The 24,464-nt window shown below is 45.3% G+C and overlaps 2 protein-coding genes across 8 annotated transcripts in view; one reads left to right on the top strand and one right to left on the bottom strand.

The window, feature by feature from the left end:
- The window catches only part of SND1 (staphylococcal nuclease and tudor domain containing 1), a 412,648-nt gene that overhangs the window by 105,527 nt on the left and 282,657 nt on the right, over nt 1–24,464 (bottom strand). The window lies entirely within an intron of this gene.
- LRRC4 (leucine rich repeat containing 4) overlaps nt 1–24,464 on the top strand; it is an 82,215-nt gene that overhangs the window by 43,654 nt on the left and 14,097 nt on the right. The window contains exon 6 of one of the 6 annotated variants that reach the window (XR_004628787.1): nt 319–8,339. The exons of 3 other annotated variants lie outside the window; for them this stretch is intronic. Coding sequence is in view for 1 of the 3 variants with exons in the window: in XM_034671583.1 (XP_034527474.1) it covers nt 8,349–8,356 (8 nt within the window). In the remaining 2 variants the exon portion in view is untranslated. 2 more of the 6 variants (XM_034671561.1, XM_034671583.1) reach the window with 2 other exon arrangements.

Below are 24,464 nucleotides of genomic sequence, written 5' to 3'. Positions count from 1 at the left end.
TGTGTCTGGGAGACTGTTGGTAGAACGTACCAATCATGAGGCTCACCATGCCAAGTCCACTGCTAAGGCATCAGGCAACTATGTCCTCTAGCCCTTGACTCTGGCCTCTGTCCTCTCCTCACCACAAACTGGAGATGGAGGTCAAAGCTGAAGGTGGGACTGACAGGGGGCTGGGGGAGAGAGGGAGAGTTGCTGCTGCACATGATTTGAGGTAGCCAATCTACAGTCGGCCTGGCAGAGGGAAAAGAGCTCTGTCCAAATAGAAATGGGAGATAACGGGTGAGCCAAAAAGATTCTCTTTCTGGAATCTGAACCCAGCAGTGTGCAAAACATAAGCCCATCAGGAGCCTGAGGAAGGAGGCGGTAAGCAGAGGGGACCAACTGGCGTCCACACTGGAGCACTGCCACCGGAGTCCTACTGTGGAGGGCCTAGGGCCACTGCAGAGCCAGTCAGCCTCCGGGTGCCAAGAGTTGAGACACTGGACCTTACCTCGGATTGGTTAGATTTTTCAGGGATGTTCCCAGAAATCTGCTCTCTCCCCTTACTGCTGCCATGAGCAAAGCTACATGACAACCTGGTATTTGCAACCCAAATAAAACTAAAACTAAACTGGTTCTTAGGCTGGGTCCTGTGGTATTCAGATTTTATTCTTTCTAACATCCAATACACTGTCTAGCACACAGTGGCACTGTAGAGCCTTAAGAAATGCTGAATAAGTGAGTATTGGTGAAAATACTTCTGAAAAGAAGTAAATACATAGAAAAGGAAATGGCTAATGAACTGTCAGGGTTAATGTAGATGTTATGCAAACACCAGGAGAGGGGCTGAAAGAATCCCTGACTCCGTACATCCCATTTTCCAATGGTTACATAACACTTCGAGGAAAAACCGGCAAGCACAGCTACACCCATTTACCCCACCGGTCTTCAGCTCAGCACACTTGGGAGTGCAGCTGACATACAGAGAGGGAGAGGTCAGTGCTGCCCAGCAGTACCCGCCAGGCCTGAGGACGGAGCACGGCAGAGATGCTCAGTTTCCATACAACAAAGGAGGGAAACCATCCCCACTTAGGACCCTGTGTTCTGCTATAGGAAGCTGTGTGGCCACATGGAAATGCAGAAAACTGGAGCACATTTCAAGGGAGCAGTGGAAAATGACTCAGGGGCGGGGAGGCCTGCCTTTAAAGAAAGATAAAAGGTGCTAAATCTGTACAGTTCGGCTAAGCGGTGACTAAGACGGTGACAAGATAACAATCTGCAAATATTTGAAAGGTGTAAACATGAGAAAGGAGGGAAAATGCTTAGCTGGAGAACAGGGGGTGTAATTATCAGGGGAAAGAAAAATCTGGACAAAATATCAGAAAAACTAAGTGTGGGGATGACTCCTGGGTTATAAATAAGTTCCCAATTAAAATGAAAATGCTGTTTTTGAATCCTAAAACTGAAACGTGGCCACTGAGCCCATTCCTCTGCTTAGGAGAAAGTAGCCCAGACCAAGGAGCTGTTATTTTATCTTCTACATTTTGGGAAAGATTTCTTTTTTTTTTTTTTTAAAGATTTTATTTATTTATTCAACAGAGATAGAGACAGCCAGTGAGAGGGAACACAAGCAGGGGGAGTGGGAGAGGAAGAAGCAGGCTCATAGCAGAGGAGCCTGATGTGGGGCTCGATCCCGTAACGCTGGGATCACGCCCTGAGCTGAAGGCAGACGCTTAACCGCTGTGCCACCCAGGCGCCCCTTGGGAAAGATTTCTTGAATAATATTCAAATTTAAGTATCTCTGCTTTAAACGCTACTCTCTGAAATTTTAACACATTTTTTTTGTTGATCGAACCAGACAAAATGGCTGTCCTGGTGGGACTTTCAGAACAAACGCTGGCTTTATCTGCTAGTATGTGCCACATCCCATGGCTGACAGCTAAAGTGGGGCTGTGTACACAGCCGGGTGACAGACAGCTGGGAAAGGGATGGGAGACTACACCATCTCATCTAGCAGGACAGCTTCGTCCTTTGCCTTTAAGACCCTAGGTAAGAATGCTGTAAAAGTTTCCCAGATGGAAACCGTAGGCACCTCTCCTTTCTTTTTAAATACACAGTCCCCTGGAGTAAACGTCAAGGACAAGGCAAGGCACAAAAAGAACACCAAAATAAGCTTCCTGTCACACTGACTGCACTCCAATACCTTTGCCTGAGTTCCTGCTGCTGCAGCTAGCCAATTTATAATTCACAGACTCTCAGCAGAGATTTTTACCCCCAGATTCAATTAGTTCCATTTCTATACTTTCCCTTACCATCCTCCCCCCACCACCAAAAAACAAAACACAAATTTTAAAACTCCACTATGTATAGAGAATAAGACATTTAAACTCTGTATGCAGCCTAAGCGAAGTAACACTTAACTATGTCCAAGTCAATTTCAAAAATTCTTTGGTGTTAACAATGTTTAGACAGCTATTTCTTCCCTAAGCATCAAGAACAAAATCCAGAACTCTTAAGCCAATGGCACAAAATGCAGAGGCAGACAGGCCATCTGCCTAGTTTTAAGGAATGTAGTTACCACCTGAATATACACATAAAACCAAAATAACAAACCACACTGTTAGTTCTCAGAAACGTAACATATCTCATGCATCAGAAGCTTGCTCTGAGTTCTCTGTCATAAGCTTTAAATCAGAATTAATTTGGAGATCTCAAATTGCAAATGCTGTCAGTGAATCTGTTAACAATTGAGAACGGCAAACCATCCCATTAGGGCCAGCTGGTCCTACATTTCCTAAAATGGCCCAAAGAGCAAGGCAAACGGTGGACCAGTTTGTTCCTAAGAGTTAGTTCTACATGATACGAGGCCTCGACTTGTATTAAAAGGGTCAGAAATGAAACAAGGATTCTGCATGGTCTCAAATTCTTTTTTTTCTCCCTTGTTCTCTGAACTGCTATGTTGTTACCTCAGGGGAGGCAGCATCTTGTGGGCCAATTTTGGAACGTGTCAGTGCTAAAGCTCTTTCAGGGATCAGAATAAAGGGATAAAAGAAGAATGAAGGGATCCTAATTAAAGGGATCTGACTCCTCAGGTAATTGTAGTCAGGGCATCAGAACTGAGTAAGAGCAGAGACTGAAGCGGTTTTTAGTTCATAATTCCAATGGTTAAGGGTTGACTTTTATTGGGTTGTTCTGATTTGGTAATGTCTGATGCATTTGTTGAAAGACCAGAAGCTGAAGTTAATTGGGAGAAGAAGCAATATGACCCAGTGTTCATCATGCGATGGGAACTGCGGCTTCCTTTGAAGACAGGAAGGGGGTAAAGGGGAGGCATCTACAGAAAGGAGGTACAGTAGTCCCCCCACCATCCATGGTTCCACTCTATGCGATTTCAGTTACCCATGGTCCAGTGCAGTCCAGAAGCAGATGATCCCATTTCTGACGTACTGTCAGAGGGTCAATTGTAGCCTGTGCTATGTCACAGTGCCTGCGTCATTCCCCCTACTGCACTTCATCTTATCATGTAGGCATTTTATCATCTTACATCATCACAAGAAACGTCAGTACAGCACAATAAGACATTCACATAACTTTTATTACAGTATTTTGTTGTAATTGTTCAACTGTATTACTGTTGCAAATCTCCTACGGTGCCTAATTTACAAACTAAACTTTATCATCGGTATACATGTATAGGAAAAACAGTATATATAGGGTTGGGTTCCATCGTGGTTTTCAGGCATCCACTGGGGGTCTTGGAACGACTCCTCCATGGATAAGGAGGGACTGCTCTACAGTGCTTGGCTTTAAACAAGTCTTCAGTTTCTATGATATAAGTCATGGGCGTTATACCACTAGGACAGTGCTGCCTTTTCACGCCGAATCTCTAGCTGCTGTTAGTCTGTTAATGGTGGATCCCACTCTGCGATTATTTGAGGTAAAGTAAATGCCAGTTCTCTGTGTATCCCCAGTATTTGGAACACAGCTGATACTCAACAACTGTTTTTGCTAAATGAAGGCCAGAGATGTCAAACCTAGCAGAAATAGATGCAACAAACCTGTTATAACAACGTCCTATTCAGAACACTTGTTGAGTTCATAAGGAAATCTAGTAACTCATTTCCAGGACTCTACGGCGAGTGGGTGTTAAATGCTAAACCACTGCCCACTTCTAAGGAGGAGAGGAAGACGGGATGGCTTCGAGGCCTTCTGCTGGATTTCTGCCTCTCGGGCCAGCCAGGCAGTGTGCAGAATTGGCTGCACCAAACTTGATTTATCATTGGCTTTAGACATCAAAGAATCATTCCCAAAAGGAAAAAAGAATTTCAGATGGAGCTGGTGCAGCAGATAACAATTGGGCCAGCATCAGAATAACCTTTTGTAATTCTTCCCATTGCACAGCAGCATCTGAAAACAATGATTTTTAAAGGGAGGAAAAACTCTCACTGATTAACAAGACCGTTCCCTCCCTGTGGCATCCTAAGAGCGTGGCCATACACAATCCGGCCAGGCTGTCTCTGGGGCTGTTTGGGAAGGGGGCTGTGTTGGAGATGGCAGGCTGTCTGCATCCCAACACACATATTTGTTTTGGGTTTGCTATAAGCGGCAGCTGCAGTACCGCCACCAGCCAGGAGAAGAATGAAACGAGCGGGTGTCGGAAAGAACTGTGCCGACTCCCAATTGTCCCCTTGAGTTTGTCTTCAGTGCCCAGATCAAAACAACCTCATATGCACGTTACATAGAAAACAAAGCACTGGAGGTCACGAGCAAGGGTCATGATGGTCTTTCCAATGACAAGAAATCAACAGGGCTCAAGCTTTTATGTAACACTGTGGCACCATGGAGACAGCACCCAACAAGCACAAACCCCATGTCTGAGCAACGAGGAGGAGTTGGTTTCTATGAGAACCTCAACTTTCGCTTTTTCTGACTTATTTTAAACATGTAACTTTATCTTTGAATCAACTAAAACTTAGATGTATTTTTTTTTCCCTTTCATTTTTGGCACTAAAGAATTCTAATCTTGGTCTTTTAAATTCCATGTTAATAGAGAAAGATGAGAATATGAATATACTGTCCAGGCTGATAGAGAATAGCCACTGGGTCGGGAGAAAGCCATAGGAAATACCCACATGGATCTTGCAAGTACAAGCTTCCAGAAGGTATTCTGACACACACCTGGCAGCCAAATGTAAAAGCTACTTACTTGAATAAATTTAGAGTGACTTTCTAAACCAAGCTGTGTTGTGTAATTTGAACAAAATGCTTCTGAGATGTGTGGAGTATACTTCCAATCTATTGCCCTTCTTAAGCCTTCACTCATAGAAAATTGTTCTGAGCTTCTCCTCCTTAGGCAAGTGAAATCCAAATGTCTAGTGATCAGTATACTCGGCTAGAAGAACTGGAGCAAAAGAAACCAGTTGGTGTCAGGAATATTAAGACCCCCAAACCAATGGGAATGAATAAAACTCCGACAGCAGAGAATCACTCACTAAGAGCCCTTTACCTTACTAACGTAAGAGCAAAAATTGAATAAAAAAAAGCAAAAAGAAAGCCATTCTGAAAGGGCAAGGTTAAGGTTCTTCAAGAACACAGGCTGATCTTGACACATAAATACATTCTATCCTTGAAAAGTAGCTTGAATTCCAGGCTGTGGGCGAAGAATGGCTTTATTTTTTATTTTTATTTTTTGGTTAGCATGATGTAAAGGGGTCAGCAGACAACTTCCTGTAGACTAAATCCAGCCTGCTGCCTACTTTTGTACAACTCATGAGCTAAGTAAGAATGAGTTTTACATTTTTGAATGGTTAAAAAAAAAATTGTGACATGTGAAAATTACATGAAATTCAAATTTCAGTCTCCATAAATGAAATTTTACTGGAACATAGCCACGCTCATTTGTTGTCTATGGCTTCCTTCATGGTACAACAGAAGAGTTGAATATTTGTGACAGAGACTATCTGGCCCAGAAAGCCTAAAACATTTACTATGTGGCCCTTTATGGAAAAAGTCTGCCAACTCCTGTTCTAAGGAAAGCTGTATGCTGGTTAAAAGAAAACCTACCCAAGGCAGAGTTTAACTTCCCAGGACTAGAACATCAGAATAGGTGACAGCATAAGAAACTCTTAAATAATAAAAACAATACTAAAAAAAAGCCTAAAGTCCTGTAACAGAGAAGGTAAGAGGAAAGGAAACATGGCTCAAAGGAGAGTGGCTGAGGCAGCTGACATGAATGACAGGCATATGTCCTCGACCTTCCTCTCTTCCACCTCATCTTTGGAATGTTCCTCTTCTAAATGTGTGATCTTTCCCCTTGATTCCCGCTTTCCTCCACCAGACTCCGATTTCCCCACTCAAAACTTACACCCCATAAGCTCTAAACTTTAAGTTTCCAGAGTTGCCATTCTTTATTCCTTGCCACAATGGCTTCTCTCCACTCCCTGACAATATACTTGCACTATCATACCCTTGTACAGAAAGCCTTCGCTCCTATGATTTTGTACTCAGGCTTTATCTTTCTACTAAAACTACTTGGAAAAGTAACCTCCTCACTCACAAATCTAATAATCTCTTCTCAGTAGGAGCCCTACTAGATCTTTCCATGGTATTCAACACCAGTGGTGCATCGGTCCTGCTGTATAACTCTTTCCTCCCTTTGCTTCTCTCGACTGGTGTCCTGGCTCTCTGGACAGCTTGTCTCATCTCCTGCTGTTGCCCTCCCTTATGTCCTGGACCCCTTTCTTTTTATGCTCTGCACTATCTCTTAGAAGGCTCACCCTTTATTCATGTTCTCCATCCTTGTGATCCTGCAGGGATCCTCTAAGCCACAGACCCAATCCCAAATAGCTCAAGACATGTCCTTTGGGAGGTCCTGCCAATACCTTAAACTCAGGATGTCTAAAACCAAACTCCTCTTCCTCTTCCCTTGTCCCCTCTTTCGGTTTCGGTACTACCATCCAGTCTAAAAACCTCACCTCTGATTCGTCTCTGCTTTATTCACATGACTCAGTGACTTCTACCGCTTATCAAATCCAGGGATTTCACCTCCACAGCTGTTGTACAGCCCACTGAATCCTCTCAACCCTCAACATAAGCCTACTTGTTGAGGCTCCTGTCACTGCTAGGCAAGAATCTTCTATCTGCCTGCCTTCCATTTTGCCCTATATGGATTCTTCCTACACAGAGCTCCCTGGTCAATTTTCCTAAAGCATAACATGCTGCTCAAAACTCTGTCCATGGCCACCTATAGTTTACCTATTGTAAAGTCAGAACTCCGCAATCTTGACATTCTAGGCCTTCTAAAATCTGACTCACTTCCTTGGGGCCATATAAAACAACCATTACCCACTTGACAGCCCCTCAAATATGTGAAGACAGTACTTCTAGTTCCTCTTGTCCTCATGTCTTAGTTTCCCCAGGCTAAACATTGCTGGGTCCTCACAAGACGCGGGTTTTGATTTCTTAGCCTTCTACTCATTTTCCTCTTTCTGCCCAGGTAATATGAAGGGTATCGTCAACAGGAAATATTTTTCAAGTTGATTTAATTAAAATTCTGGCGGGAAGCTAGGGCACGTGCAATGGGGATGTCCCTTCTCACGTGCTGTTGTTGAGAACCATCTTCGGAGGTGAAATCTGCTGCCTTTGTGGGACTGCCTGGGGAGGGGTGTGGAGAGCCTGCATACTAGTCCTCCCTCCCTGTGACCAGGCAGACTTGGACTTTTAATCCAGGCAGGACGCTGCAGCACTCCAGACAGCTCCATTAGTGCAGGAGGAATCCCTGGGCTGAGGGAGAAGGGAAGCCCTCAAGGGACTGTGTGGGAGAGGCGGAGCCCATCCTGTGGAAGGCGGCCTGCTGCCATGGCCTCCATTCCAGCCCACTTCCATTCTCTGTCTCTCAGCAGCAGCCCCAGGCACTGTGGAGACCCTAGTGGTGTTGTGACAAGCAGTCTATTCATTTCCTTCTCTCATTCACTGGGCTCTCGGGGATAAAAAGGAACAGCAAATCCAAACCACTGCCTAGAATCCACTTTGCAGAATTTAGGGAAAGACTGTTCTCCTGAAGTGATTATTTTCCCTGTTTGGGAGACCCAAGGGAAGGAACAGGATTTCTGCATCCTTTACTTTCCACTGATGCAACGTTGCAGAAACAACTATTTCAGTCATCACTGCGGCCAGTGGGACAGTGAAAGCACGGCTTGCACTTAATTGAGGCTTTTTAGCTCCTGTCACAGTGTGGCAACAGGGCACCAAAGCACCAGGATTTGAACTGTGATGCTGGATATAACGCTTCAGTTGAAAAGAGGGAGATAAGGGAGGACAGCGAGAGAGAAAACCAGGTACTGACAGACAAGCTTCCTGATTTTTTGCAGCCGAATGAGAGATATTAACTGGTCTCATCAGGCTGTGCCTGTCTTCAAGGAAGAAGAAAGCTGCTCTGGTGTGCTGCTCATTGCACAACTGAAGGACAGCCCAAGTCCCTGGACAAGAAGCTTGCCAAAAATCATGATTGTTAAGAAGGGCAAGACAGGTGAGGAAGTGGCGGTGGAGTGTTTAGGGAGGGAGTGGGTGCTAAACTTCCCAAACATAGCTCACAGGCAGGTAAGCTGCCCGACGAAGACTCCTGGTGTGCATCACAACCAAGGGCACACATGTGCCTGTCTAGTGTGTGTCCACTTGCGTGTGCTTACTCACTCAAGAAAGAGGGTGTGGGGGGGGGGCGGGGAGGCAGCACCGGAGAAACCATAGTGGCCCTCTATGAGTGCTCAGCTCACATGTCCGAGCCTAAGGCAGGTGACAGCATCTGTCGTAAGGGGGCCCAGATCAGAAACTGTATTTGTAGGGAGAAGGACACCGGGGCTGTACCTACCTACCAACGGGCATACATACACTCCGTGGGAGGTCTGATGTGGCAGAGACCAGAGACAGCAATGGGTGGAGTCCCCAGCACTGCATACGTGAGAATATAGTTTCATTCCAAGGGACAAGGAGAGAGGAGCCACCCCTTCTGTCTCATGCCCTTCACATCTCGTCCAAAGTGCTAGGCTGTCTGCCAGTTCCTTTTACCCACCTGAAAACTTCACTAGATGCTGGCTTGTTTGTGCCTTCTTGCTTACTTGTGTTCCCTGCTCTTCTCCACCACACCCTGGCCCCATTCCCCATCAAGCCAGACTCGCCCAGTGTCACAAGCGGAAGGAGACGCCGTCAGCTTCACAAAGTCTTTTAGACTAGGTTACTGGCTCCTGGGGGGGGGGGCAGGTGGTGGAAAATCTCTCCCTCCCTCCACCTGCGCATGTCCCCACCAGCAGTGCTTGGCCCCTCTCACATCTTCCTATTGTGCCCAGTGCTGGGGTATATGAGGCTTGTGATGAGGCACCTAAATTAAAAGAAATATGTCAGGGTGCACATTATCTGTAGGGAATTTTGTGGACTCTGGGAAACTATACTTTGTGGTTGCCTGTTTTATATAACTGTATATTTTCGTTTCCATAGTTTTTGTCATTAAAGTAACTGTAGGTCTTCTAAAAATATAAAGCAAAATGGACAATTATGGATGGGTTCTTTCTTTCTGGAGCCTCCCTCCAAAGTCTAGCAAGTGCCTGGATGTCCTCTGGCCCAAAAGGATCCCTCGGGGTCAGAAGGCAATTAGATTTCCCGGCACAAGGAACTCTTTGGCTCTACAATTGTGGATGCAGGGGGGAAGAAAGAAGGCTCTTTCCGTCTCACACAGCCAGCCCAGGGAGGAGACACCAGCTCCTGAACGGCAAAGAGGACAGTTGTCAGCAAAAGGGTGGGGAGTGGGGAGACAAATTTCACAGCATAACAGGCAAGAGAAAAACAAAAACAGAGAAGTGTTTCATATGGAGGCTGTTTCCCCTAATGTCACTAAGCTGGAAAATCCTACATTCTGTAATTCACCCACCCTTAGCAGACAGCTATTCATGCCTGAGTCAGGAGAAAAAGGTGAATGCTTCTGGAAGGGGAAGAAGGGATTTCTCCTAGCCAGCCTGGAACCACGAGAAGCTCTATCACCTAAATGATGTCATCTTTTGGGCTGCCACAAAAAATGGACTCACCTTTCTGTTAGAAAACCAACTTGCTCCCTATACAGTGAAGGAGAGCACAATCAGACTGCAGCTCCAAAGTGAGCTGAGGCCGACCCCACAGAAGGAGGGCTGCACGCCCAATTCCTGCCTTCAGGGAGAATAGGGCCAAAGGAGTATGGGAGAACCCCGAGGCACCAGGTTGGGTCCAAACCCCTCAAGTCACCTTGTGTACACTGAGAAAGCCGGCATTTAAAATTGGAGAGGGCCTTAGCATTCCTACTTCTCTCTTACCGGAGTTCTGGCTGAGACTCTGTAATGTATTAATCTCTGTAGATGAGTGATGCGGTTTAAAATACTGCAGGGTTTGGCTGCCATTCCCTCCCCTGGGGTCTCAAAATAACTCCACACAAATCATTTCTGCTAAACACTCACTCAGGCAGCTCTTCCCTGCCAGAACACACACATCTTATGTAACCAAGAGAGCCACGTAGCTTGCTGGAAGAGGAGGGCGTTCCCAGACAGCGGTACTGCTCACTGCCCCGGAGGCTCTGCAGAGCTGGGCTTTCAACCCATCTCAGTCCCCGGCCAAAAGGCAGACACACAGCTCAGCCTGGCTGCCGTGTTGGAGCTCCCTGAGCAAGAGAGCCCCCAAGGAGATGTAGGCGGTTAGATCTGGGAAGGTCATCCAATTCAGAGCTGTCTCAGAGACAAGTGCAACCTGGACATTTAGTGACCACGTACTATGTAAAAGGTTGACTCTGGTAGATTTTGGACAGTAATGAGGAATGGGAAGAACATGGCTCCTCTCCTTTAAGAATCCACACAGTTCAGTGCAGATGACAGGCACTGATACAGATGTGACACGAAGCTACAGGAGGGGCAGGAAGAGAGGTGCTACCCAACCCTTGACCTTAGGTACCTTCAAAGCCTCCTCTCTTCCCAAATCTAAGGACTTGGACATGGAACTTGCCCTTGGCTTCGCTTCTTTGTTAAGCCTTTCTCCTGGTGCTTCCCCCACTTCTCCTGTCAGACCCTCTTCTGTTGACCCTTCCTTAAGCCTTGCAGCTTCACAATGCTCTGTTCTTAGCTGCTTCCTACTCTAAACCCAATTCCAAGGCAATTAAATTCACTCCCTGTGCTTCAAAATTCCACTATTAGTTGGTGACTCTTAAAGTTTTAATCTCTAATTCTTACCTTCCTACTGAATTCATTTGGATCTGCAACATTCGAAGTATCAAAATGAAGGTCAGCTGCAAACATTCTATTATTTACAAGCCAGAAAACAGTCCGCTTTCTTCCCCATCGTCTATTATCAAGTAATCAACAAAATTCTATAGATTAGAACCTTCCTAGACAGTTCTCAGATCTGTTCTTTCCTCTTCATTCCCACCCTGCAGCCTCGTTCGGGCTCCCCTATCTCTTGAGAGGTCAATGGCAATCACCTCCTAGCCATACTTCCTGAATTGAGTTTGGATCCTCCCCAGTCGAAGTCTTCACACTGTGGTAAAACTGACTGCTTCCAAATACGTACTGCAGTGAGAAAGGAAAGATGCTACATTTAACAATAAGACGAACCTCACAGTCCACAGGGTACACAAAGATTAGGATTTCAGGTATGAAGTCCAAAAGAGGTAAAACTAATCTATGGAGAAAAAAGCCAGAATACTAGTTACCTTGGAGAGGACGGCCCTGAGAGAGCACGCTGGGGTGCCAGAAATATTCTATATTCTGACGTAGGTGGCGGCTACATGACTTTGGGTTATATGCATGTTTTTATACGCATAAAAATTAATGAAGCCGTATACTTAAGATGGGTGTACTTTACTATGTAATAGTCATACCTAAAATTTTTAAAAATGACAATGCATTACTCACCATTTATTGCTTCCTAGATCTTACCTTAGGAGTTCCTACCCTGGGGGTGGGGGTGGTCAAGGATGGGCTTGGGGGAGAGGCTAGTGTTCGTGAATCTAATGAAACTGTATGAAATCTGCATGTACGTGTATTTTCTGAAGAGAAGACTGATAGGCTTCTTCAGATTCACATTCCCTAAGAACGGCGGTGACTCAAAGTTGTCAACAACTTAACTCTGCAGTACAATTTAAGCAACCTGGCAGACATAGGGCCCTTCAAAGACCGGGGTATCTGACTTTCTAAACTGGCCTTTAATCACTGTTCCTCTCCGAGCTGACCAGACGGCCACACTAGCCTATTTCCCCTTTTGAATAGCAATGCTTTTTAAAGGCCTTTTCTTTCCTTAGCTGGCCACACACTTTTTTCCTCTCCTCACGTCGGTGGCATTTTCTAGAGAGAAGGCCTATAGTTTTCTAAGATGCATAAAAAGGTCGAGGACCACCCCAAATAGCAAGAAAACTGAGCTCCAGGGTAAGGTGACATCTAAACAACTCAGGGCTGAATTCTAGCAAAATAATCTGCCTGGCAAAGGGTGGCTTGGGGCTGGGCGAAAGCTCAGTGAAGACTGTTGAAGGAATGAATGAATGTGAGCACTTGAATTCACTGCCCCCGTGGTCCTGTGAAAATGATCAAGGGATGATAGTGGACACTGGGGCCTAGTCAGGATATTTACTCACAAATGAGGTGAAGATACTGAAGATCTGCTTACTTAATATAGATCAGATAAGAAAACAAACACAAAAAGATTCAAATAGGCAAGAATCTAGGGTCAACAATAAAACCTAATACCAAAAAGGGTTAAGACCCAGTGCTCCACAGAAGATGGGGGTGGGGTGGGTGACATGGTTTAATACAAGCTCATGGATAAAGGACCTAGAACACACACGCAAACTTGGGAGAGAAACTCACATTGCCTAGCTTTCCTGGGTTTCCAGCCTAAAAGGAAAGCAAATGATGGCAAAAACACTTGCATAGATCACTTAAGCATTCACAGAATCACAACATTTTATAGCTGGAAAAAACCTACAAATGGTTGAGCCCCAACTCTGTATTTTTACAGACAAGGGAACAGGAATTCAGAAGTTAAATGACCTATATAAGGTCACAGGCCAGCTTGGTTATAAGGTACAGATTATAAGCCACATCTTTTGATAGGCAGCTGTTCTTCCACCGTATCCTATTGGTTCAGGTTGAACGCACTTCACCTCACTTAGACTGCCCAGTGCCCCGGGTTAGCCTATGGAATTCTGAGTTTAGAGGTCTCTCCTGAGTGCATAATCCGATAGGCTATACTGGGCTTTTAAAAAACTTTTTAGGAAATACTTGGTAGTACCATAGCTAGGCTTACATATAGTTTTCTGATCTATATCAAGAGAATATAGGCTGATCACAAAGAAATTAGTAGAGCAACGATAGCTACTATAGTAATTTGAGTGTTAACTTCTGTTGTGTCAGACATCAGACAATAAATTAATTTACAGATTAACTAAGGCAAAGATAGGCTGAATACCTTGTCCTCGGCCATGGGGTTTATAAAGGAAAGATCCAGAATTTGGACCTATCTCAGTGTCTTCAGACCCACTAAAGTGTCTTCCTCAAAAAGGGATCTATCACAGAATTCCTGAAGCTGGAGGTACGTGAGGACCCTTGAGATTATCTTTGTCCACCACTCTGATTTTATATATGAGGGAGTGGAGCCAGGATCAGACACTGAGTGTCCTCTTCAATCATTTCCTATACACCACCTTCCTCATGAGTTTGCAGGTTCTGCTTGCGTGGATATGTGTGGTAGAAGACCAAGAACAAGCTCAGGTCACCCTCTCTCCCCGACTGAAGGAGCTCACAGTGACTGACTAAAGAGATGTGATACTCCACAATGACGTTTTTCCTTCGGACACAGTGGTTGGGTAGGCTGACTGACAGATCACCAACATACTGGGTCCCTATGAGGTCCCACGTATCAAAACTCCAGACGAAGCAACAGCCACCAGGCAACGCAATGACGATGCAGTTACAAGGGTCACACGATGGCAGAGGCAGCAGAGGACGCTGCGGGAACAGGGGGTAGGGGCGGACTTGTAGAGGGATCAACTTTGGCACTCTTATCCTTAAAGAATGAATAATAATTGGCCAGGGGAACATGCATCAGGGACGACTGTGGGGGTGGTTTACAGATACTCCCAGTGTTTGAAGGGGCAGAAGGGTGCTGTGGCACTTGGAGGAAGAGCAACAGCAAAGTCTACAGCCGTGCCCTGGCAGGTCACTCGAGCTCCTTCTGAGAGCCCCGGCCCAGGTCAGGATCTATGAAAGCAGATCGCTGGGAAAGCACAATATACAATCTTCCTGCCACAACTCACTTCTATGTCAGAAAAGGAACTGGCTGTGTGAAACACAACCCACTGCTTCCCATGCATTCCTTGTCCCAACAAATTTTGTTGTAATTTCATAAAATCAAAACAGACAATAACTATTCAAACACTCTGTATGTACAACTATGGTGTAAACACAGCTTTTCATGTTATCGGATTCCTTTTTAATTAAAATTATGAACTATTTGAGGACCATTATCATAGCTTTTTTCTCCCCTCTGTCAACGTCTAATCATCCAACCTCTGCAGAGAAACTCAAACGAGACTGAAAGAGTAAAAAGGGGCCTTTTTTAGGATTCATCTGCAGCTTCCAAAATTCGTCAGCATCCTAGCCCTATGGAGATGGCTTTTTCCAACATTACATACATATATCAGGCAACAGGGACTGCAGGTCTCTGTTACTGAGACAACTTTCCAAACCAAGAGTAGAGTGGGTTAAAGGGGGACAGAGATACTTGATTGACAGGAGGTCACAATTCGTTGGCAGAAGAATAAAGAACTTGTCTCAATGGAAGATTGGAATTGAAAAGCTTAAAATACTCTTTTAAAAAAAGAAACATTGTTCCGACATCCAAAGAGGACAAATCAAATTGGTCCCCTCCCTCAGTCTCTGAAAAGGAGAGGGAGGGAATGGTGGAGGAGTAAGTGCCAGTTCCATCCTTCATTAAGCTGTGTGACCTTGGCCAAGAAACAAGTTTTCTGAGTCTCCATGTTTTCACTTGTTACATGGCGACAACCGCCCTCCCAACCTCACAGCACTGTAATAAAGAAAAAGAATGTGGAAATACTCTAGAAGGTATGTATTATTACACAAACTGATACTTCTAGAGGATAACTGTCTTGATAAATTTTAGCATATTTAACCATGACCTGAACCACTGCTTAAAAAATGGCCACAGTGGTGATTAGAGATCAAATAGCCCCGAAGATACCTGTTGGCCTTCTTGGAAATATTTTTAGGAAATTTAGTTAATGCATACCTAATTCGCATTTAGTTAACCATACCTAATATAAAAGGATACCACAAAAAAAATTTAGTTTAGATAAACATAATTTGAGAATACTTGCAATTCTAATGAGCATGGTAGGAGTTAAGATCAGCGAGGAGGGGGTAGGGTGCTGCACGTGAAGAAAGGGCCTGCATCTCCTAGATGCCAGGACTTGCTTCTGACTGAGGTTTGTGAAGCATGAAGAACAGACAACAGCTGGGAATTCAGGAAGAGAGTAAATCAAGCTGCTGTTATTCATGCTCCCGGAAAGCTACAGCACAGATAGCAACAAGTGATAGTTACATGAAAACAGAAATTACATTCTTTACGGATTTTTTTCCATTGTGATTTCAGCAAAATTTTTTTCATCACTCCCGTGCCTGCCACTCTCTTGTGCATGATGCATCAGGGCAGCATGGAGTGAGCTCTCTGGATGCCACTGTCAGTAAACACTGGTCCAACTGAAAAGGGTACTGCCGGCTCCCTCAGTTTCTACCTTTCACCTTCTCCATCACCGGTACCAAACAACAGATATCTCTGCGCAACATCCTCTGGGAGCCCTCAGAAAACGGTGGGAGTGGTCTACTGATGTGCCCAGCGTTCCCGATGGCAGAGGGTGCTATGGTGTTTCTGAGGGAAGCTGAGATGCTAAACACTCGGTGATCCATGGGAAGCCCAGACAAGGAGGAAATATCTCACCCAAGATGCCACTATGGCCCCCTGATGAGAAATATGCAACTCCAGTCTTCCCGCCCAGTACTTCCTCTCACTTGCCGTCGACACTACTTCCAGATGACGACTTGCTGCACCCTAGTCACGCTTTGGATTTCAGTTTCAAACCCAGCTGCCCCAATCTCCTTGTTCAGGTCAGAACATAATGATTTTGGCCTAAGGCTGTTGAACAACTTAGAGAAAAATAGATCAAATAGAATGCAATCATCAGAATAAGCTATAAAGTAATTGTTGATTTGACTTGAGGTTCTAAGAAGGAAAATATGCTCTACTCCAAAGTTTTCTATAGACTCCAAGAGATCACAGTATCATCTGAACTGATGCTTAAAGTAGCTTTGGCTCTGAGTTGAGAGCAATCTGTTCAAAAAAGGTGAGTTAAGAAATGTGTTATGCCAGAGCGCAAGCTGCAGAGCTTGAGTTCACGGGATGAAACCCATGCTTTATTACAAATACATGTTTGTGACCACGATAATGCCATTCTGTTCTTTGTGCCTCTGTTTCTTCCTCTGTAAAATGAGAAGCTGGACAGTTTTCAGTACTTGCTCCAGAAAGGCTGCCAGAAGCTGCCTGCAGGATGGGCCTGATGAACACACTGGGCTTGACCACTGTGACCCCACACCAGGACCTGACGTTCCAGGGCTGACATCCGCTAGCCAGAACAATGTTAAGAAATAAAACTCACATATTAAAAACAATTGACAAACAGAGGAAATCTGGGGATCTTTAAAGCCAGAAAAACCATACAAAGCCCATTTACTCTGCCAATGCGCTCGTCTACATTTGATAAAGATTACTCTTTGCCATTTGGAGAAATCTGCTCTGCAGTTTTCTTCTTCATGGATGGAGGATACTTTTTGCCAAAGAGATCTGGAACCGCAAGAGTAGAAATGCAACAACTCTTTGCACATGTCAAGAGAAATATACACATATGTACAAAGAGGCTGGTTTTGTTCAGCCTCAACTGAGATCACATATTCTTTAGCAAACACTTCTCTGTTTGATTTGTAGCCAGCTTGCTTACACAGCACTATTTGGGTTTTGAGGCTTAATTTATTTGACTATATTCATTCCCTTTCCCCATCTCCCTTCCCACACAGGAATTCCAAGTAGTGAGAGAATCTATCATACTCCTTTATGTAGAAAGTACTTCAGCTTTCCATTAGAATTCTCTGGAATTAGTTTTTCTTTTTAATAACAACGAGCAAAGGCATAAATTATGCACACCAATGTAGGTAACCCTACCTTTATACTCTCTTAATTTCTAAAAGTTATATAAAGTGATCTTACTATGCTCATAGGATCAGATCCCTGCAACTCACAGGTTACGTGCTGAGAAAATGCAGGCTGATCAGCGATCTGTGACGACGGTCGGATGCCCTGCAGACCTCCAAAGGGCAACAGAGCTGCTACAGGAGGGTGTTCTGGGTTAAATCTGTTTGTTGATTTCACCTAGCTTGATAAGATATACGCTTTGTCTTCCAAGTAGGTCTCAGAAGCCTGGCAAGGGAGCAGACACTGGCATTTGTGTTGATTTATTTTGGTTGAGAATGGACCCACAGGAAATGGTAGAGAAGCTTGTTCCAACGCAGGGAATCTTTCTGCTTTCATAAGCCCATAAAGATACTAAAAATGAAGCATCAGAACAAACAGAAGCTGATGATGTCAATAGAAGAAAATGAGGCTGATTAGACAATTTCACGTGGCAAAAGTGGTATTTAAATTTTGGTTGTTTTGGTTTTAGGTTTTGCTTTTTTTTCCTTTCTTGAAAATGAGTACTTTTTGCACGTGTTTGCTACAGTGGCAATCAAAGAATTTAATTTTATTTGCTTTGCTATCATCCTAAGTTTTCTTCTGTTCTCTTACTTCAGCTTGCTTTTTAAGCAGCTCAGAGTGAGGATACCTGAATCTAGACCTCATCATCATGCAGCTCCATTTGTAAAAAAGAGAAAAAATATTTGTAAGTAAACACCATTTGTAGCTAGTGTATGAAAAACATTTGTCACTGATTGACTGTAACAAGATTATTTTAGAAGCATACTGTGGTAATATGTTAAAACTTCATGCTTTTTAATTACCTAATCCTGCAAAGCAGGTGGGTTACTTATTTCTCATTATCCACAAATTCAATAACTATCTGGATAAAATGCTGACTGTGGGAAACCTGGAAAGGCCCACATGTGTGTGGGTTTACATGGTTCGAAAGGATGGGGATGCATTTAATGAATGCCTCTCTTAGCAGGAAGAAAGGAAGTCGACTCTTTATGGTTTGAGGCACCTCTGACAAGGACGTGCCTGTGCCTCCCAAGTCCATCCTGAGACCTATTGCCTCTTGGGATTCCCCTAAGCTCCATCCCAGGATGTTCCTGGGCAGCGGGTAGCCTAGTATCGAGCCTCTCAGAAGTTGAGCCTTTGTTCCAATTTCACTGTAACACTGCAGGATGTGATACAAGCCCTTAAAGGCTCTCAGAGTCTGGCCCTAATTTCCCTCCTGAAATATAACTCAGAGAAGATGTGACTATAGATGGTCCTGGTCCATTTTGCTGCACGGATCAACACAGAAGGATCACGGTGAAGACAGACTGAATGTCTATTTTCTCAGCAAGTGATGTCCCTGGGGCTGCAGAGCCTAGCTGAATGGGATAAGCCCTATAACCAGGCTGATTTGACATCATTATTAATTCATCTTTATTTAATCTCAGCTGAGGCCTCAAAAAAAAAAAAAGTTATTATGCTCAGCAAAACTTCTGTACCCCATCCCATTTCTAGACAGATGTGATATTTTCTTTCTTCTTTTACTAGTGATCAGTGGCTCTTAATCAGGAACTGTATCAACACCCAAAGGGAGTTTGAAAATATGTGGGGAACACTTTCGTTTGTCGCAATGGCTGGAAGGAGGGGAGCTGCTAATGGCATTTAGTGACAAAGACCCATGATGCTGACCTGGGCGGTCCCACACAGTAAACTTACTGTTAGGTAAAGCCTATGCCTCCAGTATGGCTCGGAATTAGTAACAAGGATCCATTCTGGAAAGTTGAGAAAAACAGGGTGTCTCAGCCAGTAGCTGTGATATTGGCCCAGATACTGCCACGTGAGACTGGGAAAGGAAAAAGTGACAGAAGCAAAGGCACCGTTGGCCCTACCTTCCCCCTCAGTCAGCTCCAGAGCACAAATGAGCTAGAAGAGCAGGTCTATTTCCACTTTACTCCCCACCTGATGAAAATACACAGTAGACTGCCAGGGGAGAAGGGATGAGGGAGTGAAGCAGAACATGAACGGACTGCTCCATTGGCTGCTGTTTGCCAAGTACTGAGGATGAAGTGAAAAATCTACACTCACAACATGACTGCCAACACAGCTTTCGAGATCTCCCCATCACGGGGGAGCACTGTGGCTATCAGTCCGAATTTGTTCATTCAACAAATATTTACCACGCACCTACCACATGGCAAGCACAGTTGCATGTGTGGGTAATACGTACATGGGGTAGACGGGCCACGCTTGTAGGCCACAACAGAAACTCTAGTTTTTACTCTGAGTGAAACGGAGAGCCAGTGTGAGAACAGCATCCAGGGACAAATCAGTATACAAACAGCTACATGTGTAGGCACGGCAACGTCATCCACCAGGGAACAACTCCGAAGTGGTACCCCATGACCGAGAAGACCTGGCCAGCATGCCGCAGAGTTCCGAAGGCCAGTGCCAGCTGATGTGTAGATCCCGTTTCTCCCACTGCCTCACAGAATAAAGGCACAGGGCATGCAGTAGTGCCTGGGGAAGCTGGAGGGAATCACCCCCACCTTCTCCCGAGCTCGTGGGCTGCTGCTATTACAATCACTACCATTCTAGGATGGTGTTAAATTAGCCAATTTAACAACAACAACAAAAAGCCCCACACAAATGTAGCTTCCAATGGCATATTCATTTTTATTAATTGGCTAATTTAACACCACCTTAGATCTGTACTAAGAGCGGCAATCAGCGAACATGGCAGCGTGCCGCACGCTCTCTCTCCACCCTGTACCCTCAACTCTCATCTCTGGTCATAGTTGCTGTGTGTGCAGATACACACCAGGAGGCCGAGAAGTCACTGGTTCTAGTCTGGTACTCAGGCCTGGTGGACCCACGGTTTACTCTCGACACTGCTCCCCACCTATGCATTCTGCATAGACCTGAGGGAAGCCACGAAAGGCAACTGCTGCTTCAGGAAAGGCCCACTTGCCTCTTTCAAAGTGGAGCAGACACAGTTCCACAGAGAAGAAGCAGGCACTCTGGATACCTAAGAATGGATGAAATGAGATAAAATAGTCCATCTAAAATGATGTGTTCTATTTATCCAGTAGCTTCACACAGAGGCTTGAATCTCTGTGAGGAAGGAACCTGAACTCTGGTCTTAGAGGCCTCTGTTACTAACTTGCCTGCCAACTCTGATGCTCCAAGCCACTCAGGGTTAGTCCCAGGGCTGCCTCTCAGGGCGGCCATGCATGGCTGTGTCTGACACGCTCTGCTCAATTCCAGGGGTGCCACGCACATAGACAACTGTTAACAAGAGATCAAAGTTAAAATGCATTATAGGGTTATTACACATAGTAAATCAGAAAAGCTACTATTTATTAAGCATCTAATAGTGTGGGGGGAATAGTAAGTGCCTACTAAAGTAAGACAGAAGAGAAAACCCCTGTGCTGTGAGGACCAGCATGACTTGGTAGGGAGGGAGCCTCCATAGGTGTCCTGACTCTGGAAGCTGGACTGGCCTTGTACTACTGGACTTCACGCAGATTCTACCGGGGCCTGCTGGTGCACAGAGTTCATCACGTAACCTCAAGCCCCCGCCTTCAACACAGAGCCCTGCGCCAGTGGAGAAGCAGTCAAACACTTGCTGATCACAACAATTAACTGCAGTCACTGTTCTCATCACACAGAGACATGTGTGTCTCGGAATCCTGAACAGTCCTGCTCTAGAAGACCCACAACTTCTACTGTACAGCCAAGACTGGTAATAATTCTGTTGCTGTTCAAAAGGTACATACCAGATGGAAGAGAAACTACAGCTTTCCAAGGAACACGATGGTCAGAAACAGACTTTACAAGGTCAGATTCTCAGCCCCTGTTTTAAATCAACACAATGGCAGCTGTGGCATCAGAAGAACAATATGAGGGAATGAGTTTCAATTCACCAGAGGCATTTGTACCGTGATATGGCCATTTAACTGGCTACCACCTGCACAGGACCAGCACGTCAGAAGGACTGGGCTCCACCAGGACAGGTCCCAGTCACGATGCCAAGAACCTCTGCAGCAGAGGACACCAGTTAGCGCGTGACCACGGGCTCCAAACATGACGCTGATGTGGTCCCAACACTGTCACCTCTCTATTCCCATGGCTCAGAAGTGGCAGGGACAACATGGCAAGAAAAGTTTTGAAGAAAAACTGTACCCGGATTTACTTTCTTGGGGAGCTGGGTATAGAACTGTAGGAACATGCCTTTTAATTATCTGCAGTTCCCCTGGCCACCAAACAATGAGTAGCAGACTGGTAAATGCTTGCTTTCTATACAGCTTTTCATACAGCATTTCCTTTTATTTAGGGAAATGGTCTCTATTGATTCAAGACCCACTCTGAACTAGGCAATGTTCTAGGTGCTAGGTAGGTTTCCCTCCATGGAGGTGAACAAGGAGAAAGGAATCCCTGCTTTCATGGACCTTAGTGGAGGGAAAAGTTAATAAACAAGCAAACTGTATAGCGTGATTGATGATGAATGACATGTAGTAAAGTGAGGGAGGTGGAGGGAGCCAGGGAGAAGACAGCAAAAGATGCACATACACGCACGCGCGCGCACACACACGTATCACTGAAGTGCCCGACCCGGAGCGCCCAGGGCTAGTATGATGAGATGATTTGTCCTAAACCGTGGTTTGTTTCTGTCCTTGGAACTACCAGTAGGCCAATAATAACCACTGGCAGACCAGGCAACAGCCCTCAGGACTCCATTGAGGCTCCAGGCCTTCCACAGAGCTCCTCTTGACCACGTCTCCTCACATGAACTTCCGCTCTGTAACCTCATCCCTGACTCCCTTCTCTGACCATCTAATCTGATTTAACATGTATGCTATCTTCTCCAACATGGACTTGTCACTCTTTTGGATGCCATCTTATGTCTCCTCTATAGTTCTTCTCCACACAGGGGAGGAACTGAAACAAGTGGGGTGCCTGGGCTCTGGATTTCAGGGAGCACTCACAGTCCCAGAGGAAGGAAAGGGTAGCTGAGACCTGGCAGGTGATTACCGGATGAGAATGGTGCAGTGCTCCACACACCCACTACTCATGGACCCCATCTCTGCTCTGTGCCAGGCACTGGGCTAAGGGTTGGCCATACGCATACAGACGAGATGAGCAAGGAACATACAGACATGTGCACTGAGAGTCAGGATGTTCACTGGAGCTTTCTCTGAGGGCACATACCTGAGCCAGACCCCTGGGGATGAAGGGGTGATGATGGAAAGAGAGAAGGGGTCAGACACTGACCTGAGTGAGCAGAATGTGTACAGCCCCTGAGGCCAGCATGGCTCTTCTGGATACTTCAAGTACCTCTGCTCAGGAAGAGGCTAGGCGGGGGTGGAGGGTGGCAAAACTCCAAAGACAAACAGGGCTCAGATCACAGAGGGTCATAAATGCCTTATTTTGAAGGCAAAGAAAATACTGAGAAGTCACAAGCAGGGGAATGACATGAGCAGGTGCACATTTTAGAAAGGTCTCTCTGGTACATGGGAGGCAGACCGGGAGGGTCATGAGAATAAAAGCAGGAAGACTCACAAAAGACTGGGATCCTGTCTGGGAAGGAAGATTAGAATAAACTGACTCTATACACTAAGGATCCCTGATAATATGTCCAAGAAATGGGGTGGCCGTTGATCCTTAAAAGGCTGGGTCTCAGAAGTTCACAAGGAGCCCTAAGTTTCTGCTCCACCACAAATTCCAAGGGCCAGGACCAACCACAATAAAATAACAGGACTCAGCCTATCTTCTACCCAGCTCTCTTTCCATTCAGTTTTCTGTTCTTAATCTTCTTTAAATTTACCAGTCCTACATTTTCAGGGCAGAGACAAGTTAATCCAAGTTACCGAGGTCCTTTGCATCTGATTTGGAGATCAAACCAGGTCTCTCCTGGCTCTCAGAGCAGGCAGGGACTAGGGTGAGAACACAGAGGGGAGAGCACTCACATGCAAGTGAGCTGGAGACTGGAGGACAGAGGTGTGCGTGATTATTCATTTTTAATGTTTCTGACTATTTCCACATATTCAGTAGTTACCATGTATTTCCTTCAAACAAAAAACAAAGAAATAAATCACTCAAACTTTTCTTGTAAACATGAATCTATATGGTTAAAACAAAGAGAAGGGAGAACATGCCAGGAAGCAGGTCAAAACATGCCTCCCTAAGGAGAGTTTATTGGGAGCTGTGTTTTCCTCTCTCCTGTTCTTAAATTCTAGATCATTTCTCACCAAAGTCTCCCTCGTAAGCGTGATCATGTGCGTTCCGACCCAGGCAGGGGGTGAAGTCGTTTCCCACACTGACAGCCCCAGGGCCCGGGCAGAATGAGTTATGGGTGTACTCTCACAGCTCCCTCTCAAGATAAGGTGCAGCCCTCCATGGGAGCTGCAGGCAGATATAGATCAGAGCCCTAACCAGCAGAGATAAATGTCATAACTCCAGCCCCTGTCCATAAATACACGGCGGCAGGAACAACCTTAACCAGCCCACTGTGCCCAGAAGAGGCAGGATTTAGTGGGTTTCCTTACTTGCTCATGTGCTGAAAAGCGCTTTTAGGAGGGTGTTAAATAGGCACGTTACGCAAGCTCATGGACCCAAAAAAAAAGAAGGCACTCTGGTTATGTGGACGTCGCCCACACGGAGAGGCTGCATGTGCTCTTTCCAACAAGAACGAAGAGAGACTTTACAGAGCTGCTGCTCTACAGCCAATATCCTTCAAACCAGTGCCAGCTGTGGTGGCGGGAGGGCCGGGGAGGAAAGTCTCCATCCAGCAACCCCACCACAGACACCACGGATGCTGGTTCCCGGCAAGAAAACTTGCTACCTCTTCTCACACTTGCTACCTGTCACCTCCAAGAGACTGACATTTCTTGAGTGTAACTGGTGGGCTCCTTCCCGTGCAACGCCCTCTATGATGAAGGTGGCTAACTGCTAACCACCTCCTAGCATCTGCTCCTGCTTTGAAGTCCAGGCCATTAACTTGGCTTTTCACACAAAGCTCTGCTCCTGAACAAGCAACTGGCTCTTCTCTCCAAATCCATGAAGCTCTCCAGCTCCCCAGAGAGGGATATATTAAGTATCAATCATGCGTATTATTTTACAATATAATTACTTTGGCAATTAATCCATAAGAAGTATTGCTCTCCAGATCCTAACTTCTGCCAACACAA

This window comes from Ailuropoda melanoleuca, chromosome 1 (assembly GCF_002007445.2).
Source record: "Ailuropoda melanoleuca isolate Jingjing chromosome 1, ASM200744v2, whole genome shotgun sequence".
In the NCBI taxonomy this organism is placed as follows: Eukaryota; Metazoa; Chordata; class Mammalia; order Carnivora; family Ursidae; genus Ailuropoda; species Ailuropoda melanoleuca.
Note: the sequence above shows the minus strand (reverse complement) of the source record. Positions and strands in the feature narration are given on the sequence as shown.